Source organism: Sinocyclocheilus grahami, unplaced genomic scaffold (genome assembly GCF_001515645.1).
Source record: "Sinocyclocheilus grahami isolate Dianchi unplaced genomic scaffold, SAMN03320097.WGS_v1.1 scaffold1542.1, whole genome shotgun sequence".
In the NCBI taxonomy this organism is placed as follows: Eukaryota; Metazoa; Chordata; class Actinopteri; order Cypriniformes; family Cyprinidae; genus Sinocyclocheilus; species Sinocyclocheilus grahami.
In genome coordinates, this window is record NW_015506721.1 from 119,961 (window position 1) to 142,616 (window position 22,656).

The 22,656-nt window shown below is 37.7% G+C and overlaps 1 protein-coding gene across 1 annotated transcript in view; it reads right to left on the bottom strand.

Annotated features, from left to right (window-relative positions):
• The window catches only part of LOC107571040 (astrotactin-1-like), a 125,497-nt gene that overhangs the window by 74,860 nt on the left and 27,981 nt on the right, over positions 1-22,656 (bottom strand). The window contains exons 5-8 of the mRNA XM_016257324.1: positions 18,574-18,681; positions 16,133-16,279; positions 12,785-12,952; positions 299-383 (exon numbers count right to left, since the gene is read on the bottom strand). Coding sequence (XP_016112810.1) covers positions 299-383; positions 12,785-12,952; positions 16,133-16,279; positions 18,574-18,681 — 508 coding nt within the window. The remainder of the gene's footprint in view (positions 1-298; positions 384-12,784; positions 12,953-16,132; positions 16,280-18,573; positions 18,682-22,656) is intronic.

Sequence of the window (22,656 nt, forward strand, 5' to 3'; positions counted from 1 at the left end):
TTTCTGGTGTGTAGCGCAATTTAAAATGCGCAATACGTGTATCTCATTGGCATACTGAAATGTAAATCACTGTCACGCAAATCTAAAATGACCCAGAGCTTCACCGCACTAATCCCTTTTCCAATTCCAGAGGAAGAGCATCATGCAAAAAAGCTAATTAATTCAAACAACTCAATTTAATTTCCCTACAGTGCATAACACCTGGCTGGCTTTCGGCACTGAAGACATTTTTACTACAGATAAAAAGCACAGCCAACTTCAAGGTGGCAGATCCCTGATTGTATGGTATGGTACTCACCCCTGATTTGGGCCCCATTCGTTTCGAATACACAGATGCTTATGCACAGGGTCCTTCATGTAGCCATCGAAACAGAGACATTTTCCTGCAAACAGACATAAAGTACATTTAAACCATCACAGAGAATGAGCGAAAAACATTGTCACGGTTCGCTACTGTGAGGAGCACGGAGCGAGGAACGAAGAGACGTAGAGTTAAATTCAAACATTTAGACTTTAATCATATCCAGGGAACCAGGAAAACACACGTAGCAAGGGTAGACATATACATTACTAAACAAAGAACTAAGAACTGGAAACACTTTAAATACACAAGACATGACGAGAAACACCTGGAACTAATGAAAAATAAAAACATGAGAAAACACAGCTGGAAACAAATGGGAAACAATCAGGGAGCAGGAACAGGAAAACCAAATATGGGCATGGGAACACATAGGGAGCAAAACACACACAAAACACGGAACAGAGTCTGACATTACTCCCCCCTCCTCGGCCCTCGGCCCGGCCTCCACAGATGGACCCCTACTACCCCCCCCCCCCCCAACCCCTGGGGGGGTGTCTTTAGAGGGCCTCCGTGGGCCTAATTCGAGAACTGTGGCCCTCCCTGGGCTTGACTTGGGGACTGTAGCCCTTCTTGGGCTGGACGTGGGAACTGGAGCCCTCCTTGGGCTGGACGTGGGAACTGGAGCCCTCCTTGGGCTGGACGTGGGACCAGGAGCCCTCCTTGGGCTGGACGTGGGACCAGGAGCCCTCCTTGGACTGGACGTGGGGACAGGAGCCCTCACTGGGTTGGACTCGGGGACAGGAGCCCTCACTGGGCTGGACTCGGGGACTGGAGCCGACACTGGAGCGGGCTCTGGGGCTGGAGCCGACACTGGAGCGAGCTCTGGGGCTGGACGCTCTCCAGACACTGGAGGATCCCTTCTCTCTAGCTCAGTCCTGTGGTGTCTGGGAGGTCCACGGGGCGATAGCAATTGGCCCCGATCCAGAACAGAGAGTTAAGTGTGGCGTCGTCCAGTGCTGTTTTTGCACTGATTTTGCTGAACTCCAACGCATACTCCACGAAGGGGAGATCTCTGTGGGCTAGGTTGATAAAACGAGCGGCTACTTCCATGCTGCGGGGGAGAAACACACAGGAAAACAAAATACTTTCAAAACGAAAAAACAAACACGGGGAGAAGGGGCGTCGCTTACTGTTTTGGTCTGGTATTCTGTCACGGTTCGCTACTGTGAGGAGCACAGAGCGAGGAACGAGGAGACGCAGAGTCAAATTCAAACATTTAGACTTTAATCATATCCAGGGAACCAGGAAAACACACGTAGCAAGGGTAAACATATACAATACCAGATGAAGAACTAAGAAGTGGGAACACTTTAAATACACAAGACATGACGAGAAACACCTGGAACTAATGAAACATAATAACATGATGGAAAACACAGCTGGAAACAAATGGGAAACAATCAGGGAGCAGGAAAAGGAAAACCAAAGGGCATGGAAACACATGGGAAGCAAATCACACACAAAACACGGAACAGTCTGACGATTATTAGTATTATAAAATTGTGCTGAGCAGTGATTGTCATGTGTAACTGCAGGATGTCAGTTAGGATGGCACAAGATTTCTTCAAAAATACTATTATTACTACTGTAAAATCATCATAAAATACTATGGGACTTCCTTCAATCACTGTAAAAAAAACTGTTAAAAAAAGATGTGTATAGCTATGCTGCTTTTAATTCTAATATAACTTGCTAGATGGGAGTCTCACTTTTTTCAGCATCTTGCTGACTCCATGTCAATTAAAAAAGTGAAGAAAGACTTTTAAAAATGTGCCTGGAGACACTTGTGTTTTGTTCTATTATTTTGTGATCCATCTAGCTTTTTTTAAATGCAGAGAAATGGCATTTATGAAGCTTTCAGAATATTTCTCATTGTCATTTTTGTGACAACTGTGGCTAACATACTCCCTATGATAATTGAGTTTTATTTGATTATCAGTCACCGTAGCAACCAGACTTTTTCTATTCTTTTCTTTTTTTCCCCGCTTTTTTGTTTTGTTTTTGTTTTTGTTTTTGCAACTGCAATTAACACTGTCATTTTTGGTGAAGGGGGTTTAACGAAGCATATCCATATAAAGTAAATAATACAACTTATTTTCCATTTTGTTTCATTGCTAGAACATTCACAACCCCAGATACATTTTATTATTATTAAATGTAATTAATTATTATTAAATAATATTATATATTATTTATCATACTATATTACACTGTGTACAATACAATATGTGTGTGTGTATGCTAGACCTATGAAATGAAAAAGCAAAGTTCAAAGGATTTGTTTGTTTATTTTTCTTTCAAGTTATTTTTTTCTTCCAGTTCAGTTTGATATTTTCAGGATATGGGCATATGGAACATAATTGACCTTATATTACCAAAAGAAAAAAATATCTATCATGACCACTCCCTGAAGATTTTAGCATGGTAATAGATATGACAATGTTACTGCTGCAAGCAAGTACAGAAACTTGCTACTGTGCATACGGCGATGCAGTGCTGTGAGTATTTAAGACATTCTGCTGCTGCACAAATAGCATATCAAATAACCTGCAGCAGATCTGTACAGGTGGAGCTGGGGAAGGTGGGAAAGCACGCTGCAAAATGCTCAAGTGGATGCTAACCAGCCATTTAAATGTAAAGCAGCAAGCTCATTGGCTGCGTATGCAACATGAACCAATCAGCTTGTGCCAAGTCGTTTAACGCTGCGAATATCATCAGTTACATTAAGAACCTATCAGTCTGTGCCATCTAGAGTTTCATAAAAGAACTACACTCTTAAAAATAAAGGTGCTTCAAAAGGTTCTTCAAGCGATGCCATAGAAGAACCATTTTTGGTTCCACAAAGAACCATTCAGTCAAAGGATCGATAAAGAACCATCTCTTGCTTATCTTTTTATAATCTGAAGAACCTTCTTTCACCACAAAGAACCTTTTGTGAAACAGAAAGGTTCTTCAGATGTTAAAAGTTCTTTATAGAACCATTTAGACAAAAAGGTTCTTCTATGGCATCGTGAAGCACCTTTTTTTAAGAGTGTATGCATTTAGTAATTTAAAGAAACAAGTATATCATCTTCTCTTCAGATTATTAGGCAACAGATTCTTAGTAAATTCAGCAAGTAGGATGATAGTCACACATTGAACTGAGTGGTTGATAAAAACTAGTGTTTTAGGCCATTTCAAGGTCATTTAGATGCAGGAAGTCGTGTTTCCTGAACCACCAACATTTATTTTGAGTCCATTTCCACCAGTTTAACCCATTAAGGCTAATGTGTGAAGCAGCTGTGAACATGACATACTGATTTGATCCCATGAAGTCGCATGACTTCGCCTGTACTTTGCCGTTACCCCCTTTGCATTCACACCATGCCCTGATCTGAAGTCTAATCGTCTCACTGTATGACAGATATTAATTCACCTCCTTCAGGGTCAAGTGAAAATGACCTCATTGTCATGTTTACATTAATATGGTGATTCTCCAGCCGTGCAGTGCTATAAATAGGTGCGGTTGTGTGTGTGTTGAAGCATATATGCATGCACAGCAGATTCCCTGTGTCAGCCGTCTTCAGTAGTGCTCATGGCTCAGACAAGTCTAATCACTCTGAGTTCAGCTGATCAGTCTTGTCAGGCCAAACCGCGGGCATGTCGGTCATGATTTGGGTTCATGGGACTGATGAGGCTGCACCCTGAGCAGGACATGTGTGAGCAGACTGATGGGGGCACAGAGGGAAAATGGCGTTGGCAAACATGGAAACAAATGTGTTATGAGTGGGAAGAGAATATATGAAAAAGGCTAAGGAAAATATCTGTTGACATTTTGTGCAAAGCAACAGTCATCAATACGCTTGGACAATGTCAGTGATTGTGTTGACTTCTCACGTCATACACCCAGAGTTCTGTTAATGCAATATATGTGACCTTAAATTCTGCATTATGCAGACTAATATTGGATTTGCAACACTGATGCTCTGACTAACAAGAAAAAATGGATTCTTGGGCAACTGTGCAGTGTATAAGATGCAAATTGGAGAGAAAGCTATTAAATATATTTTTTAAAGACATTAAAGGGGTCATATGATGCGATTTAAAATTTTCCTTTCTCTTTGGAGTGTTACAAGCTCTTGGTGCATAAAGAAGATCTGTAAAGTTGCAAAGACTAAAATTTCAAATCCAAAGAGATATTCTTTATAAAAGTTAAGAGTCAACCACGCCTACCTAAAACGGCTCGTTCTAACGCACCCCCACATACCTACGTCGCTCTGTGGGAAGATTTGAATAAGGCCGCCCAAATCATCCATGTCACACAGAGAAAGAAGGCGTAACTTTTATTCTCGCTGTTGCTGCCGCGGCCATGTTGTGGAGACACTGTGTTTCGCTGTGAAAGCAAAACTACTTTGTTTGGCCTTCCAAAAGAGGATGATATCCGCTTCGTCATGTCTAGAGCTGATCCGTGCTGGTCGCTGAGGAAATACATCAACTTCGCGTTGTGGATCGCCGGATCGGTTTACACCGTGGTTCAGCCCGGGGTCGTCACATGTGGTTGCCACAAGACCGCCGGCCACTCCTTCGTCGAATTCGCCGGCCACGCCGTTCTCAAGCCCGCCGGCCGCCGCTCACTCTAGCCCGCCGGCTGTTTCTCACTCTAGCCCGCAGGCCTACGCTCACTCAAGCCCGCCGTGTGTGACGCTGTGAAGCGAAACTACTTTGTTTGGCCTTCCAAAAGAGGACACGACTGGAAGAGTAGACTACAATGCCGCCTGTTCTGACTCACGGACTGTAAGTAAGTTTTTTACATTTAAAGAATTTGCCACTGTTGATTCAAACGCGAGTTTTAAACAGTGTAGAGTAGCATTTGTTGTTTGTAATTTCTTTGATCACAAATGCAGACATGGTTTTATGTTTACGTGGCGCGATGCGATGCTACGCAACGTGTAAAAAGACAGTATAAGTCATTATAATCCGTAATTATGTCCACACTGGATGCAACAAATGCCTCGTTTATAATGTTTTTTTAAATGTTTTTGTCTCATCGCTCCGGGTGGGACACGGCATCACAGTATGGTAAGGGACGTAACATTTCCGTCACACGCTTGAGGTATTCGGCCAATCACAACGCACTGGATAGCTGGTCAATCACAGCACACCTCACTTTTCAGACCGATGAGCTTTGTAAAAATCGATGCGTTTCAGAAAGGCCGGGCATAGAGGAGAAACAATAATGTACAATATGTGGAAAATAATGTGTTAAACCTTGAACCACATAAACACATTTCATTACACTAAATACACCAAATAATGTTCTTTTTAGCAACATCATATGACCCCTTTAAAAGTTATTTTACAACACTAAATACAGTACATTAATTATGATAGATAAATATACAGTTGTTGTTGCTGTATTCACAGTCTACTTTTGTCTTATGAAACTTTTGCTAAATATAATAATATAAAATATTTTTCTAAAGTTTGGGGTCAGCAAGATTTTTACAGAAAAATGAATACTTTGCAAAATGTATACTTGTATTAAGCAAGGGTGCTTTAAATTAAAATTAACTGTAAAGACATTTATACAATTATTTACATTTTATTTGTTTTCGATAAATGCTGTTCTTCTGAACTTTCCATTCATTAAAAGTATCAGCTTCCACAAAAAAGATTAAGCAGTGTAACTGTTTTTAACATGAAAATAATAAGAAAACAGCATATTAAACTGGTTTCTGAAAGATCATGTGACACTGAAGTCTTAGAGTAATCGCTGCTGAAAATTTAGATTTGCCATTGTAGGAATAAATTATATTTAAAATATATTAAAACAGAAAATCATTTTAAATCATAGTATAATTTCACAGTATTCTATTTCGGTTTTAATATATAATATATAATAAACTTATCAAATGCATACAATAAACTTCCAATTACTCTTCTAAATGTATATTTGTCTTTAAAGCAAAAAAAGTGCAGTGCAGGAAAAATGTAATTTACCCTTGTCTGTCATAAACACTTAATTTGATATATTACTGATTATTAGCACATTTTGGCAAGCCAAGCATAAGGTCTAGAACTGCTCTTATTTGCATAGTTAACTGTTTTAGCTTTACCAAAGTAATTTGTAAAACTGAAATTAAACTTGGACCGTAGGCAATAATAGCATTTTTATCAATTCAAATGAGATGCAGGGAGTCTTTATGACTCTGGGTGGTAAATGACAATTTTGCCAGGAAACATGTACCCAGTGGCTCTGTGATTGAGTGATCATTGAGGATATCCAGCAGGCACTCAGCCAGTGCTGTATGCATAAGAAATACATACCATGTGAATTTAGCTCTTCACTGAATACATGCAGAAGCAGATTTTGTTTCCCCTATACTGTGAGCATAGGAGGCCTTAGAACAAAACCTATACTCTATCATTTATAGCCATTTATTGAACATTGTGGATATTTTGGGGCATTCTCTTGGGTATTGCTGCAAATGTTGCTAATTAAGAACCCAACAGGAAGTTGAAAAAAATCAAACTTTTAAGCTGATAAAATCAAAATTGTATGTGGAAGCACTCCAGTGTTCATTTATTCAGTCCTGTGGTGAGACATATACATGACTGAAAGAGATTTGCAGCATTAATAAGCATAAAATAAGTCAAAGCTTTACTTATTTGTAAGTACGCAGCATATGGGAGTCTAACAGTTGGAAACAACATGTCAAAATCGCTTAATACCTTGAAATTGCACTGCTGTGTGGCAGAAGTGTCCTGCAGTGTGACATGTTGTACTCCATCTTAACTGTTTTATAAATGATTGTAATTTTATTCAAATTAATTATTGTGCATTCCTGTTTCAAAACCTCAAATTAATTGAGAGAAAAAGTTGAAGCTAAAAATGTTGAACCTAAAAGAAATGGTCACCAGCTTTTAAAATATCTATACCTTAAAGAAATGTAAACAATTTTAACCTTAAAGAAATGTAAAAAAATGTTAACCTTAAAAAAAATAACATGCACAGTATGTCCATGTTCAACTACCCTTCTGATTTCAGCATATAAATACCAGAACTAATTGCTTGCACAACTTGGACCTGTCAATTTAACACTGACCTATTACAAGAAAAGGTGAACAAGGTGTAATATCAGATAAATGCCTATAAAGCAAATGTATTATCATTCATTTTTAGGCAAAATCAATCTCTGTTTGTGAAAAATGTATGCAATATTTAGTGGCAGATGCAGATAAAGAGCATTAAAATGTATGATGCAAACAGAAAAACTTCCCCTCGCTGTCTGCAATTATTCATCAATACTGTCATAAGTTTCATGTTTGGCATGTACTGGCATTTTTAAACCAAAAAAAAAAAACACATAACAGAAAAAAAATATAATCTCCCACACATATAAAGGCAGCTATATATTTTGATTGAGACGCCATAAAATATCTGGAAAATATGTGACCCTGGACCACAAAACCAGTCATAAGGGTCAATTTTTCAAAATTTAGATTTATACATCATCTGAAAGCTAAATATAAATAAGCTTTCCATTGATGTATGGTTTGTTAGAATAGGACAATATTTGGCCGAGATACAACTATTTGAATATTTAAATTTGAATATTTGAATCTGAGGGTGCAAAAAAATCGCCTTTAAAGTTGTCCAATTGAAGTTCTTAGCAATGCATATTACTAATCAAAAATTAAGTTTTGATATATTTACAGTAGGAAATTTACTAAATATCTTCATGGAGCATGATCTTTACTTAATATCCTAAAGATTTCTGGCATAAAAATCGATAATTTTCACCCATACAATGTATTTTAGGCTATTGCTACAAATATACCCCAGCGACTTAAGACTGGTTTTGTGCTCCAGGGTCACATATTAATTTGCATTAACTTGACAGCACATCCTATTTTTCTACTCAGTTTATTTGTTAAATTTATGTATTAAATTGATTTGTCTAGAAATACAAATACATTTTTACAAATACAGCAAATGTTGTAAAATGTCCACATAAATAAATACACAAGGTCCATGTTCAACTATTTTTCGGCATTTCAGCATGTAAAAACCAAAACTTTTTTTTTCCCAAGAACTTTGTCCAATCTAATGAATACTAACTGACCTATTATGCAAAAATGAGAACAAGGTATAACATGTTGGATTTTAGTGCCCTATACAAAATACTGCTGACTTCTCCAGTTTATTTATTGTGTGTGTGTGTGTGTGTGTGTGTGTGTGTGTGTGTAAAGAAATCACTACTATTGGATTTAGAAAAAGAGAGTGACTGTGTGGAATGACTTATTAATGAAGTTTTTAAGTCCCAAGTAATTCCTCTCTTTCCGCAACCACAGAGAGAGTCTGTAGGGGATCTATTATTCAGTCAAATTAATGAAACAAAAGTGCAAGGATCAGGTAGCCTGAGACACAGCATCGCGTGTTCTTGTTTAATAAATGTCCCCTGAAGCCTGATGGGAATGAGGGAGGTGAACAGGGCCTCCGAGAGGCCTGCTATAAGTCCGATTCTCATCTCGACTTTTACACATCCTCTGCGCCTCTGATTCACACTCTTTTTTTAAAGTGCTCACAGCTCCAGTTATTGTCGCTCCCCATCCCCGCTTTCATCAGTATCTCCCTCTCCCGTTTGATTGAGACAGTCTTATGGTTTTCCACGAATACCCTCCGCCACGTAGTCTGCCGCCCCCACACACCGAGGCTTTCATTAAGAATGCATCTTACAAAAAGCACAATGCAATTATTGAACCGTGGCAATACCAAGGCCTCAATCTTTAGATTTCATTTGTGAGGAAAGCAAGGCAAGTTCCCAACGGTCCAACTTAGATTCATTTAGGGTTGGAAGATTCACTTTTCAAAGCCCAGTGTAGCTGCTCTTTTGAATAATGGATGCAAACAGGAGGAACTTGTCAACAAATGATAACAACGTTGGACTGATTCTTGCGGCAGATGATCGGAGAAACAGCTATAAAGTGAATGTATTACCATTCATTTTGATGCACCTGGGTGTCTGTTGACTGTTTTGCCTGACTGGAACAACTATAAAACTGAATAGATCAATCTCAGCTTACAAAGTTGCAATCTTTAGTGGTAAAATGCAGATAGAGCATTAAAATTTATGATGCAAACAGAAAATGTCTGAATACTGCCTAAGATTATTATTAAACACTGTACTTGGTTTCATAGGTATGTAGTGTGTCCAGGCATTTTTGAAACAATAAAACAAAACAAAACAAAAACCAATTGGAAAACAGTATTAATTAAGCCAACCATCTCCAAATATGACAACAAGACCTTCCTATAATACAAAGGCAGCTGTTTGCTTTCAAAATGTAATTATTGACTTATATATTGTCATTGTACTAAAACCAAAAGATCTGATTAAAATAACAGGAAAAATATTTATTTTGCATTAACTTGATGGTGCATCACATTTTTCTTCCTAACAGCTTAATATTGCATGTATAAACCTGAAAAGAAACATTTAACATTTTAATTCAAATGTATTTATATAGCTTTTTTTTTTTTTTACAATAAATATTGTTCTATACAGGAAATATTGCCTTACAAAACCTCAGTGAGCAATCCAAAGATGATACAAAGATACAAAAAGTATCTGCATTGTTTTTTTTTCAAAAGCATACTGTATGCAGATGTTTTTCTTTCTTATAAAAATTATGGTCTTATGGTCAAAAAATAGCCTAATTCATCTCATTAAATTTAACACTAATATATGCAATGTGTTTAATGTGTTAAAATCAATAAACTCTCTTAACATATCTAACAAACCTTTAAACTATTTATTTTTATTTCAAACTTTCTGCAGACCCTTTAGCAACTCCTTGTGGCTCTCAGTTTTTTTATTCATATATAAAATATTTTAATATTAAATATATTCATATTAAATTTAATTAATCAGATGTTTTTCTTTCTTATAAAAATTATGGTCATCAATAGAAAAAATAGCCTAATTCATCTCATTAAATTTAACACTAATATATGCAATGTGTTTAATGTGTTAAAATCAATAAACTCTCTTAACATATCTAACAAACCTTTAAACTATTTATTTTTATTTCAAACTTTCTGCAGACCCTTTAGCAACTCCTTGTGGCTCTCAGTTTTTTTATTCATATATAAAATATTTTAATATTAAATATATTCATATTAAATTTAATTAATATTTAATATTCCTGCTCTTAATCAAGGTTTACACAATTGTAGGATTTGCAAACAAAATGACACTAACAGACAAATTACAATATGCAAAACAATAAGTCAAACTCACCTGCAATATGTACTAACTAATTATGTGCAATTCTGCCACTAGTCTGTGTTGACTTTTGTTGCACTTTTTCTTTACATGGTGATAGGAGGAAAACTGTCCACAAACTGTATTAGAGTAAGTGCATGACAATACCTTTGTATAGTGAAATGTAACCGCTAAATATATTTATGATAAAATGAAAGCGAAGAGAAAGTGAAACCGGACCATTTTGCATTCAGAAAGCACATTATAAGCAAACTGCTTAGATCTAAAATGGTCTAAGTTCATTTGGAGTCCTAACATACAAATCAACATTCCAGAATCTAATCAAGTATCATCTAGAATATTAATGCTTCCCTGGCTCAGAATATCCTAAATTTTGAACATTCCATTTGATCCGTGCTTTGCCTAATTTATGTCCCAGGCAAAGGAAAAAAGAAAAAAGTAAGAAATAATAATTCAAATCCAGGTCACTCAAGCTGTATAAGCCCAAGTCTTACATTACAAAGATTCATTGCCAAGCATTACTGTCCTCACAGCTCTCGCTCAACTAGGCTTTCATTACTTAATACTGTTCACTCAAGAGAGACACCTTCAGAGAAATCTGCAAATGAAACGACAGATGAATCAGAGCTAAGCCTCTCTCCTGTCCCTCCTGCTCTTTAAAGGAAGCTGCGTTACAACTGCAGTTCGGTGAACACATTGATTTTACACAGTGGAGGGGATGGGCACTCATTCACTTGGGTGAAGGGGTGGAATGAAAGATTATTTTATGATTAATTAGGCAAAGATGCAGACTAATCAAAAAAAAAATCCCAATGTGCAGTTTAAAGGGATAGTTCAACCAAAAATGAAACTGTGATTCTGCGGGAAGGAAGATGTTTTCGGTTTGGGGTGCTGTGTGTGTCCGTGTTGGGTGAAAGAGGGGCGGGGGGGGGGTGGGTGAAAGGGGGGCGGCGGGGTCACCTCATTTGACAACTCCACAAAGCACTACAAGTGCGTCGATATGAACACTCGTTTAAGAGGCATACACACTTGGAAATTTGACTGCATATCACATTTTTGAAATGATCGATAGAAGCTGATCAATCTCTGGGGTTGGGCTGGGTCCGCTAGGCTTACTTGTCTCCGTGCTCGTGCTGGAGCTGGTTCACTTACGTCGGTGCTCGTGCTGGGGCTGGTGTTGGATGCCTATTTTGGAAAGTTTTTGCTGGGATGGCCATTTTAAAAAATCTGAAATTCCCTTTTGCGCCATTATCTCCTTGTATTAAAGTTAATCTTGTTCGCATTCTGTACAGTTCATGTCTGATACCACGCGCCAGCGTCACGTGTTCATGAGGATTAGGCTAATCATCCCGAAAACATCACAAGTAAAATTAATCATGTTTATAAAGATAAACATGGGTTTGTTATAGCCCACTTACAATTTACATTTCAGAGATCATTACAAATACATTATTAAATGCTAAAACTGAATAAATTTAAATGAACAAACTTGCCGTTGCATTTGCAACCATGTGAAAACAGGGGGTGCTGCAGCCCCCTCAGCACCCCTACTTCCCGCGTCCCTGATCACATCTCACAGCTGATTTGTTCTCTCCTGTATCGGCAGCCAATGAGCTCACTGCTCAACATTCAAATATGTAGCTTATGTTTGTGGTAGCAGTTTGCAGCGCACTCCAGAAACCCGCCACCTTCCCCAGCTCCACCTGTATACATCATGCTCACAGCAGCATGTTGTGGATGTATTGGCAGTAGCAAGTCTCGGTACTTGCTCTGCCGCAGCAGCAGCAGCGTAGCAGATCTATTCTACCAAGATCAAATGCATTAACACTGTCATGTACATTACCATGAAAATCAATCAGATAGTTGTCATGACAGAACTGTGTTTGTTCAGTCTAAAACAACATTCGACTCCACTAACTTTCATTGTATGGACAAAAATTAAAACACTAAGACATTTTTCAAAATATCTGCTCTTGTGTTCCACTGAGGAAACAAGTTTTGAAGACATGAAGGTGACTAAATGATGATGGAATTTTCATTTTTAGATGAACTATACTTTTAGGTATGTCCCTCAGAGTGTGTGTTGCTCCTGGTGTCAGACTTTCTACATGAGCTGTGTGAAGTACAGACTCATGTCAGTGTGGTGGTGTACCTGTATCTGGGTCACACTGATGTTCACATGGGTCCAAGAGACGGCGGCCACACAGATCATTGACCCAGGTGCCACTGGCATTCTGCTGGTAGTACAGCAGCACCTGGGCAGGGTTCAGCCAATCAGATGCATCCAGCTGGCTGCCCTGGAGCAGAACGAATCTGGAGCCTGACAGAGAAGAATCAGAGAGGACATTTGTTAAAATTTACATCAAGTAAATTAGTGAACTCTATTAGTTGGTGTTCAGAATATAAACTGGAATCTACAAATGGAAGCTACAACTGGTATGCAACTGTGGTACAAAAATGTTGGGCAATTTGCTATTTTGTCATTGAGCAAAATAGAACTGTAATGGTGGGGATTTTGATGCATCACATTATTTGAAACTATTCACCAAAGATTTGTTCCTATGTCTTATAAGTGAGTCACTAGCCGGGTTTCCATCCAAAGTTGTGAATTTAACTTATGCGCAAAATTGGATTGTTGCATAAAGAATTTGCGAATAAGCACCGTTTCAAACGAGTCAAAGAAAACACAATTGTCACTTCCTGATAAACTGGCACTAAATATCACTAAGAAAAGTGAGAGAAGCTACTTAATATAATAATTTTCATGTATAATAAAATGACTTGCGCCTCTGAGCGAGCAGATGAAACACAATAAATGTGGTCATTGCTTTTGTAGGCGGATGCCTGATGTTTGGGAACGCAGTCATGTAAGAAATTTCTGTGGGCAGTTATACAGAAATACTTTGACGACACTTTGCTCGGCATTTCAGAATGACCATAACAATATTTCAGATGCTGTGCAACGAGATCACTGGTTAGTCTGGTTATGCCGTCCCATAGCGCAAATCACATGACTTTTTTGATGTGCATGGAGGAATTTATTTGGCAAATGTGTTTCCATCTCCCATTATTCGCATTAACCCTTTTTCGCACAAGACAAAAAACACCTCAATCGAGCATAAAAACTTTTTTGCGAATTTAAGGATTTTTTAAAAATTTGGTTTCCATCACTCGTTTCTCATGTGAAACCTTCAAAAAGTGCATTAAAAACATTTATTCAACTGATTCATTAACGAAAACACTCTAATTGTATGCTATACCATTTGTGTTAAATCAACAGTACTAACAGACTTAAGAAAGAGTGTTTAAGCAACATGATCATTTTTCCCCAATAACTGCTAGGCATAAAACTGTTTTGAACTTTTTAAAGCAAAGCAGAATCCTTATAGATGAAATGATATGCTTTATACACATTTTTCTATGTTTTATGGTTCATGCACAGCTGTGGATAAGATACAACAGTACAGATAAAACATCTGAACTGAAAGTGTGATGTATTCTGAATTATGCCTCTGAATATTTCAAAACCATGAACGCCACATAGAACAGAATTTATTCTGCAGAAATCAAGTTTTATCAGATCTGCCTTGACATCAGGTTTTACCCTGTAATAGTGTTAGACAGTTATAGACACATCTTAAATCAGATTTTTCCAATTCAAAAGGCGAACTGTGAATCCTTCAAGTCTCCTATTTTCAGATTTCTTCCACTTAGACATCTATGTGAATGTTAATCTACCCTAAAGCACCAGACCCAATAGAAAAGAGCTCTGCATGAAAGACAAAATGACAGATGAGCAAAGCCAGTCACAATCCATCATATCGCCCAAACTCTAGAAGTGATGGCTGAAATGCCAATGAGCTGAAAGAAAGAGAGCGAGGAAGAGCAAGAGAAGCGAGGGTAAGAGAGAGTGGCCTGTAGTCTTGGACTGCAGGTGCAACATTGAAATTCAATACAAGCTCATCCAACACAAACGCAACTTAGGTCCAAAGCACAGAGAACCCTTGGGGAAAGCGGCTAGTTGTTGTTTACAGTTGTGTACAAGTGTGTGTCTGGAAGTGTAGGTCTAGGGACTAACTAACTAAAAGTAGCACTACTAACTTAACTAAATTTTTCATATGAAAAATAATGTTGCTTTTTCCAGACACTAGCTACTTTTTTCCAACAAGTAGCAGTATAGCGTGACAAAATGCTACATCACAGTTTCTCTCTCTCTCTCTCTCTCTCTCTCTCACACACACACACACAGCCAAACAGTCTAAGGAAATAATCAATCAATAGTCTTTTCTCCCATACAAACTCCCAGTTGAATCAGTCTGTTCGGATTCAGTGATTCATGTACTGATGGTTCAATAATGATTAATTTGAGTCCCTGTGCAGTCACTTTTGAAGCAAAATTTTTATTTAAACTGCAGTTTTAGTCAACATGTTTTCATTTTTCGTTATTTCTAGTTTTATTGATTTTAACTAAAACTATGAATTATAGGGTTAAAATTTACTTTTATTCAATAGATACACTATCATTAAAATACATTCATTTTCAAAGGACATCTTTTTTTTAAAGCTTCTTAATACCGATTAACTTGACTCCACAATGGTTTAAAATATACTAAATATATTTTATTTTAACATTTTTTATTTGATACATACTGTACATTTATAATATAAAAAAAACATGAAATATCACTTCAACTTCAAAGTCAGAATTGACTTTGTGTTAAAGATCGCAATCATGTCAAGAATTAGCCAAATTAGCCAAGTGCATAATGAAATGGTGACAGGAATGTGCCACAGTGTTTTTTTGTTTTGTTATTCTAGTGGTTTAGAGAGGAATAAAATCAAATGCGCTTTTTAGTCCGGTGCCCTGTTGCACCCTAAAATCTAATATTTTGTATATATACAAATGTATTGCCTCCTTCAAATAGATTCAATGCATTTTTATAGTAACTTGTAGTGTTGCTAACTACCTTCAATCTGAAGTCAGCTTCACTGTAGCTTATCTGCTAGAATAATGAAAAGGTAGTGGACAAATGTGAGCCCATCAGCCCATGTGTGAATCCTTTTTAGTATTTGTAAATGTAAAAATATGAAAGTAGGGTTTTCATAATAACTTGTCATCACAAGCTAACATGTTAAAGCTAACAGCAACACCAAATGAAACCAAATGTTTGTCTGAAAAACGTTTATGTTAAAATTAAAAAATAAACCGTAATGTTTCATTTGACTCTTTAAAAATTCATTCACTGGTTGCCCAAGTACACAGTGTACAGTGCAACTACATGGTGTATAGCCTAGTACATGATTTGAAACACAACTAGAGACTATGCATTCCGTGTCTGATTGTTCTATGAAGCTTTCAGCACACATCTGTTTGGCTTTTCACTAGAGACAGAGCGAGAGTCGGCATGACATTTGCTTTAATACAGTAGAAGTCGACGGGGGGCCGAGGACCCCCGCTGCTCAGGGGCCGGACGGGAAGCAGAGCGGGTGATGAGATTACCGTCTGCAATGAGGTGCTCCGGAACATGGAGTATGACTCTGACGTTGAGGCTACAGGAGAGGTGAGATGTGCAGACCAGGCCGATCACACAGCTCACCACGCTGATCAAAGTCAGGGTGGTCTTGTTGATAGGACTCCGTGGGGAACCTGGGAAGAAGACAGAAAGAGAGAGAAAGCTATAAAAGAGCGATGCTACAAGACTGGAAAGTTCACATTTTTATGTGTACCTTGGGAAGGCACAAGGGAGGCAGTTAAAAAAACAGCCCACATCAGGGTTGGTGGTCCATGAAAGGAGCACTGGATCAAACCAGCCAGCCAAACTCTGGGAGCTGCGGCAGCGCTGGCATGAATTGAGCAGCGGAGAGATAACGCTTTACCTTTTGAAGCCTGCTGCTTTTATGCTAAATACTGCAAATGGCAAAATATGAAAAAGAGATGTTTTGACCACGTTTTTGTAATACAGCCAAACTGGTTTGATGTTGTGCTGCCCTGTGCATCTGTTACATGTAAAATAAAGGCACAAGACACTGCAAATGGTGTATGACTATTATACAACACACAAGATGACATAAACACACCCATTCACAATGTATGAGGACATAATACTCATGATCAGATACTATATAAAGTAGCTCATTAACATGAGTGACATTTAAAACTGCTAATAACATGTTAGGATAAACATATAGCATGCAGTAATTGGAAACAGCAATGAAATACATATGAAAGGAAATCAGATGATGATACATATATGGTGACAAAAGTCAATATACAAGTGACAACAACATATTTACACTGATTATATACAGCATATGAAAAGGAGTAACTAAGGAGTTACAAATGACATCTGTGTAGACGCTTAGCATTACAGTAATGCTGCAGCACGTTGACTACAAAAGGAAGAACCCCCTTTTTGCTATATTAAAGCATACATACTTAAGACATCATCATCTTAAGTGTGGATGTTATCTGAGAGATATTGCATAAAAAAACAGAAGATTGACATTTGAAGAAATTAAATGATCAAAGAAAACAGAAGGCATTGATTCAAACATTTGCACACATCTGCCAGAAATATATGCTTTTTATGGGAACTGTATTCATGTAAATAATGTATTGATGTATGCTATGGGAATTGGTGCTTTTGCATTTTGTTAGTTTGACATAGACACAACTTGACTTGGTCCTCACTGAGGACCACATTTTCAAGGACTAATTACAGCAAAACTATTTTAAAATAATTCATTTTTAGATAAGAATATAATCTGGCTTTTTGTCCCCTGGCCTCTGTCCTTTCTGTAAGTATTAGAAGATAGCTCAAATTGTCAAACTAAGAGATAAATGCCAGCATAGCATTAGAACATAATGTGTATGTATTTATAAATGTAACATTTAAAAGTAATATAATACTTTTATTTTAAATTATTACTTAATATATTATATTATTATAATATACACAGTGGTTTATAATAATATTTTTGCAATAAAATTAATTGGCACAGCTATTACAGATTACTTATACCTTCACGTCACTCAAATATGACAGTTCATATTAACACCTATTTTTTTCTTTAATTTAAACGTACGCAAACATGTCTATCAAAATCAACACGCCGCTCTCGCCCAGTCACAGTTCCTGCAGCGATGTAGGGGGAAAATGCGACACAAGCCATGTCTATTATTAACTTAAGTCCAATTAAAGGTGTTGTTGCTACAGCTGACTAGTAGTGTTTTTGACAAGTACAGGGTTTAAACATTTGGTAATTAGAGGGAGAAAGTATTAAAGCAAAGTGATTTTCTGTTAGTTTCCTTTCAAGTGGCAGCTCCTCAAGAGTTTAGGGAGCTTTGCATTCATTCTGTTCTCGTCAGAAAACAATGCAGCGCTCCTCAGGGGACAATGCAAGAGTTTTAGACAGATTCTAGCCATTAGTGTCTGACAGTACTGTCCAACCGGTTTGTCATACGCTGCCTTAAGTGCTTTTTACACATTTACGCCGCTTAATGTTGAATGGTGGTCTACAGATGGAGCTGCTAAGCTTAAGGTGCTTAAATACGTGTAAGCTTGCATTTAGTCATTATTTGTTTCAGAGGAGGTCCATGGAGTCCACAAAGAGGCTCTGAAGAATTCTCTAAGCAAACTCAAAAATTGTAAAAAAAAATTTACAAGCATTTATGCTTTCCTGTAAATTGTTTTAACACAGTTTTCAACTGCAATGTCAAATCAATGGCAAATCTCACACGTAACGAACGACATGCCTCGTTCAGTGAGGTAGTTGTAAGGCAAGCCGCTTCACAACTACTGCTTTATTCGGTTTCCGAACAAAGTGTGACAAACACCAAATGGCCACAGTCAGGCGGTGTAGGTTGAAATCATGCGATGGTGTGGAAGTCCTCCTTACCCCCGGAGCCCCACGCGGTGTTGACGTTACCGTTTCTCATACCTCGACTGCGACGGCGGCTGCGGTTTGGGTCAGTGTAGAAGGTCAGCTGCGGCTCACTGTCCGCCTCCGTCCCAGAGTCTCCGTCCGGGTTCAGGAAAGTTGAACCCGCTGTAGAATTCACACAAAAAAATCATCCATCAACTAATTCATCAAAAAAAAAAATGTAGTCGAGTTTTGAGACAAACTGTTATGTCCCAGTGAGTGCTGGGCCTGTGTTTTTTCTTGTTTTGTTTTTGGTTTACAGGTATACTGGTTATTGTGGGTGTCTTCTCACCTGAGGCTTATTATGCGGAGCTATAAAAACTGCAGCACTGATGTGGACGGGGGCACGATGTTTGCATACAGTTCAGACCTTGAGCTTACAGTCCACTGTCATGCACGCTTACATCACTGACTTGCATTAATACTGACTACTGACTGTTGGAACTCCTTTGTTAATTACGCTTTTGTTAAATAAACTACTGTTCTTTGCTACTTGCTCGTCCGTGTTGGCTCTCATTCATGTTGCAAGTTGGAGCCGGTTGTAACATACATGCAGAATAACCTTCAAGTTATTCTGCGTGTAAAATAACCTGAAGCAATTTAGATAAAAAGTATGCTGGTCTTAATAACGAAAAACATCAACATTAATTATTGACTGACTATCCAATTACAGTAAATGTTAGATTATTTCAAAGTCAGTTTAGAAAGAAAATAATGATTTTACCGAAGACATACAAGATCATTTCCAAACACAATGTTATTCTGAGGTTTTGAAATTAAACAAATATGACAGCATGACAATAGGATGATTTTTTGTCTAATTGCCAATCCCTTTGTTTACTTATCTAGCAGTATTGATTAATACAGCAAGTAATTATAAAGACTGCAAACCACAAACAACAGATTCATTAGAAATATCAAATTGGAAAGCCATGTGATTCTGTTAATGAGGGAAAATCTAACAGATAATGCAGCAAAACCACAGCAAAAACATTTGCTATTTAAGTTACAATTGCTAAGGCCCTTTACACTACTGTTCAAAAATGTCAATTTGGGGAAAGTCTTTTTTTTTTTTTAAGAAGTCACTTATGCTCACCAAGATTTTTATATATATATATTTTTTTTTCTTAAAAATACACTTAAAAATCCTTGCTAAATAGAAGCATTACTTTCTTGAGAACAAAAAAATAATAATAATAAACCCCAAACTTTTCAACAATAGTGCATGTAAAGAAATCATGTTAGATATCAATCAAAATGTGTTTATTATTGTATATTGTATTGTATATTAGTGCTGGGCAATGATTAATCGCGATTAATCACATCCAAAATAAACGTTTTTGTTTATATAATATATATGTGTGGTACTGTGTATATGTATTATGTATATATAAAGACACACATACAGTATACATTTTGAAAATATTTACATGTATTCACATTTATATTATATATAAATATATTTAAAATATAAACATAACATATTTTTCTTAAATATATACATGCATGTGTGTGTATTTATATATACATAATAAATATACACGGTACACATACATATATTATGTAAACAAAACCTTTTATTTTGGATGTGATTAATCGCGATTAATCATTTGACAGCCCTAATTGTATTGTTATTAATATCTTTAAAAGAACATCTTTAAAAAGACTAATCCTTGTCATAACGCTAACCCTAAAATGTATATTTATATATATTTTTTATATAATACATTTGATCTATTTATTTAGTAGTATATTTACATTCAAATAATTTATATTATATTTAAATATATTTAATATATAAACAACATATATTTCTTAAATATATTCATGCATGTGTGTGTATTTATATATACATAATAAATATACACAGTACACACACACATATTATGTACACACAAACTTTTTTTGGGGTGTGATTAATCGTTGTCTAGTATTAGTTTATATACAAAAACATGAATGAAATGATGCAACGAATGACATACAATGATAATTCAAAATACAACAGTTGAAAATAAATATAATAGTGTTTTGACACAAAGCACTTATACTATAATAAAGTCTACAAAGCATTAAAATAAATGATATATAAAACCCATTAGAGACTGTATAATTGCAAACATACATCAAACACAGCACACACCAAAGTGACATTCAGAGAATAAGCCAGAAGTAATACAGTAATCGCCGTTCTGTGAAATGCGCTTCTCCTCTCAGAAGAGTATTGGGTAAATATAAGTAATGAACAGGAGGTTAGGAGTGTGACTGAGATAAGAGATGCACGCTTCCTTGGGCTCTTTTTTCGCCGTGCACAAAAGACACAATTTACCCGTCAGAGCTAGACAAACGCTTTCATTATGCAGCGAGTGAGGAAGAGATGCATAAGTGTACTGACCCGTGGATTAGACCGACTTGCGATGATGAGAAATAATGTTTGAGTTACTCCGTATTCACACAACAGTGTGGGCTATTCATTAAAAACATCTTCTCTGGTGCAGAGGAGAATCAAACAATTATCATTTATAGATGAGCCATCTGTACGGAATGAACTGAACGATGCTTATGACAATTATGACAATATCATTTCATACCGCCATAAAACAACACATGAAATATTCAAAGCTGTGATGCAAACAAGACACAGGCGGGTCACGAGAACAGCAGGAGTTGTTTGGCCCTACAGTGAAATCACAAGTCTTAAAAGAGCACAACTCTGAAAGTAGGCATTTTATTTTAGCACATCACCACATTACAGTGATATTGAATGACAAATCAAATGATTCATAAATGAAAGTGTAAAGATGGATGAAAAATACATAAACAATGTGAAAAGCCAGTTGTCCTCAATATGTCTTCTAAAAACATCTACGCTGTCAAAATGATTTTACAGTAAATATTTTGGGAAGAATTCACTAAGAATTACAAATTTCGATGTTCATTTGTATGTGCTGTCTGCACTGTTGATGAAAATAAGGTGAAATAATGCTACAATAATGCTATGAAATATATATATATATATATATATATACATACATACATACATACATACATACATATATATATATATATATATATACATATATTTCATAGCATTATTATAACATTTCACCTTATTTTCATCAACAGTGCAGACAGCACATACAAACGTAAAAATACGTTACGTCAGTCGTGTCTGATGAATTGGGATCTCGCCCGAGAGCCCAATCACCTTTGAGTGTTAACTAAACAAGCCAATGACAGTTCGCCACTCGCACCCTGCCCCGCAGCGCGGGTATAAAAGGTGAGCGCGTGCAAACGCACATCAGTTTTTCGCTGAGGAGCCGAGACTACGTGCCCCGGCCGTACAGCGGTGGTACAGCAACTGTGGCGACGGAACGTAACGTCTCCGTTCCCTCCTTCAGGGAATGAGGGTTACACAAGTAACCGAAATGTTCCCTTTCAGTCAGTCACGTTCGACGTTACGTCAGTCTTGACTGACGAATTGGGATCCGTATGGAAAATGCCACTATTGCCAACCCGGAGTCCAGGAAGCGATGCTTGTCGGCCTCCCTCATATACGCCAAGGTCAGCCATAGGTGGCGCTCCTGGACCACCAATGTGGACATCGTCTGACCCAGGGCCCGCGCCGTGACTTTCGTTGCCCTAAGCGCGAGGTCCGTCGCCGTGCGCAGTTCCTGCAGCACACCTGGGTCAGCACCACCCTCGTGCAACTGCTTCAACGCCTTGGCCTGGTGGACTTGCAGGAGGGCCATGGTGTGCAGGGCGGAAGCGGCCTGTCCAGCAGCACTGTAAGCCTTAGCCGTCAGAGCGGACGAGAACTTACAGGCCCTGGACGGAAGGCGTGGACTACCTCTCCAGGGGGCAGCGCTTTGCGGGCAGAGCTGCATGGCAATAGCGCGCTCGACTGGGGGATGTCCACATACACTTGGGCCGCCCCACCATCGAGGGTAGTGAGGACGGAGGAGGCACCAAGTCTGTTTCGGGCAGAAAAAGGTGCCTTCCAAGACTTAGTAACCTCCTCATGCACTTCCGGGAAGAATGGAACCGGAGGCGGCTGCCGGCGCCCGGCCTGCGCCCCCAGGAACCAATCATCCAGCCTCAAGC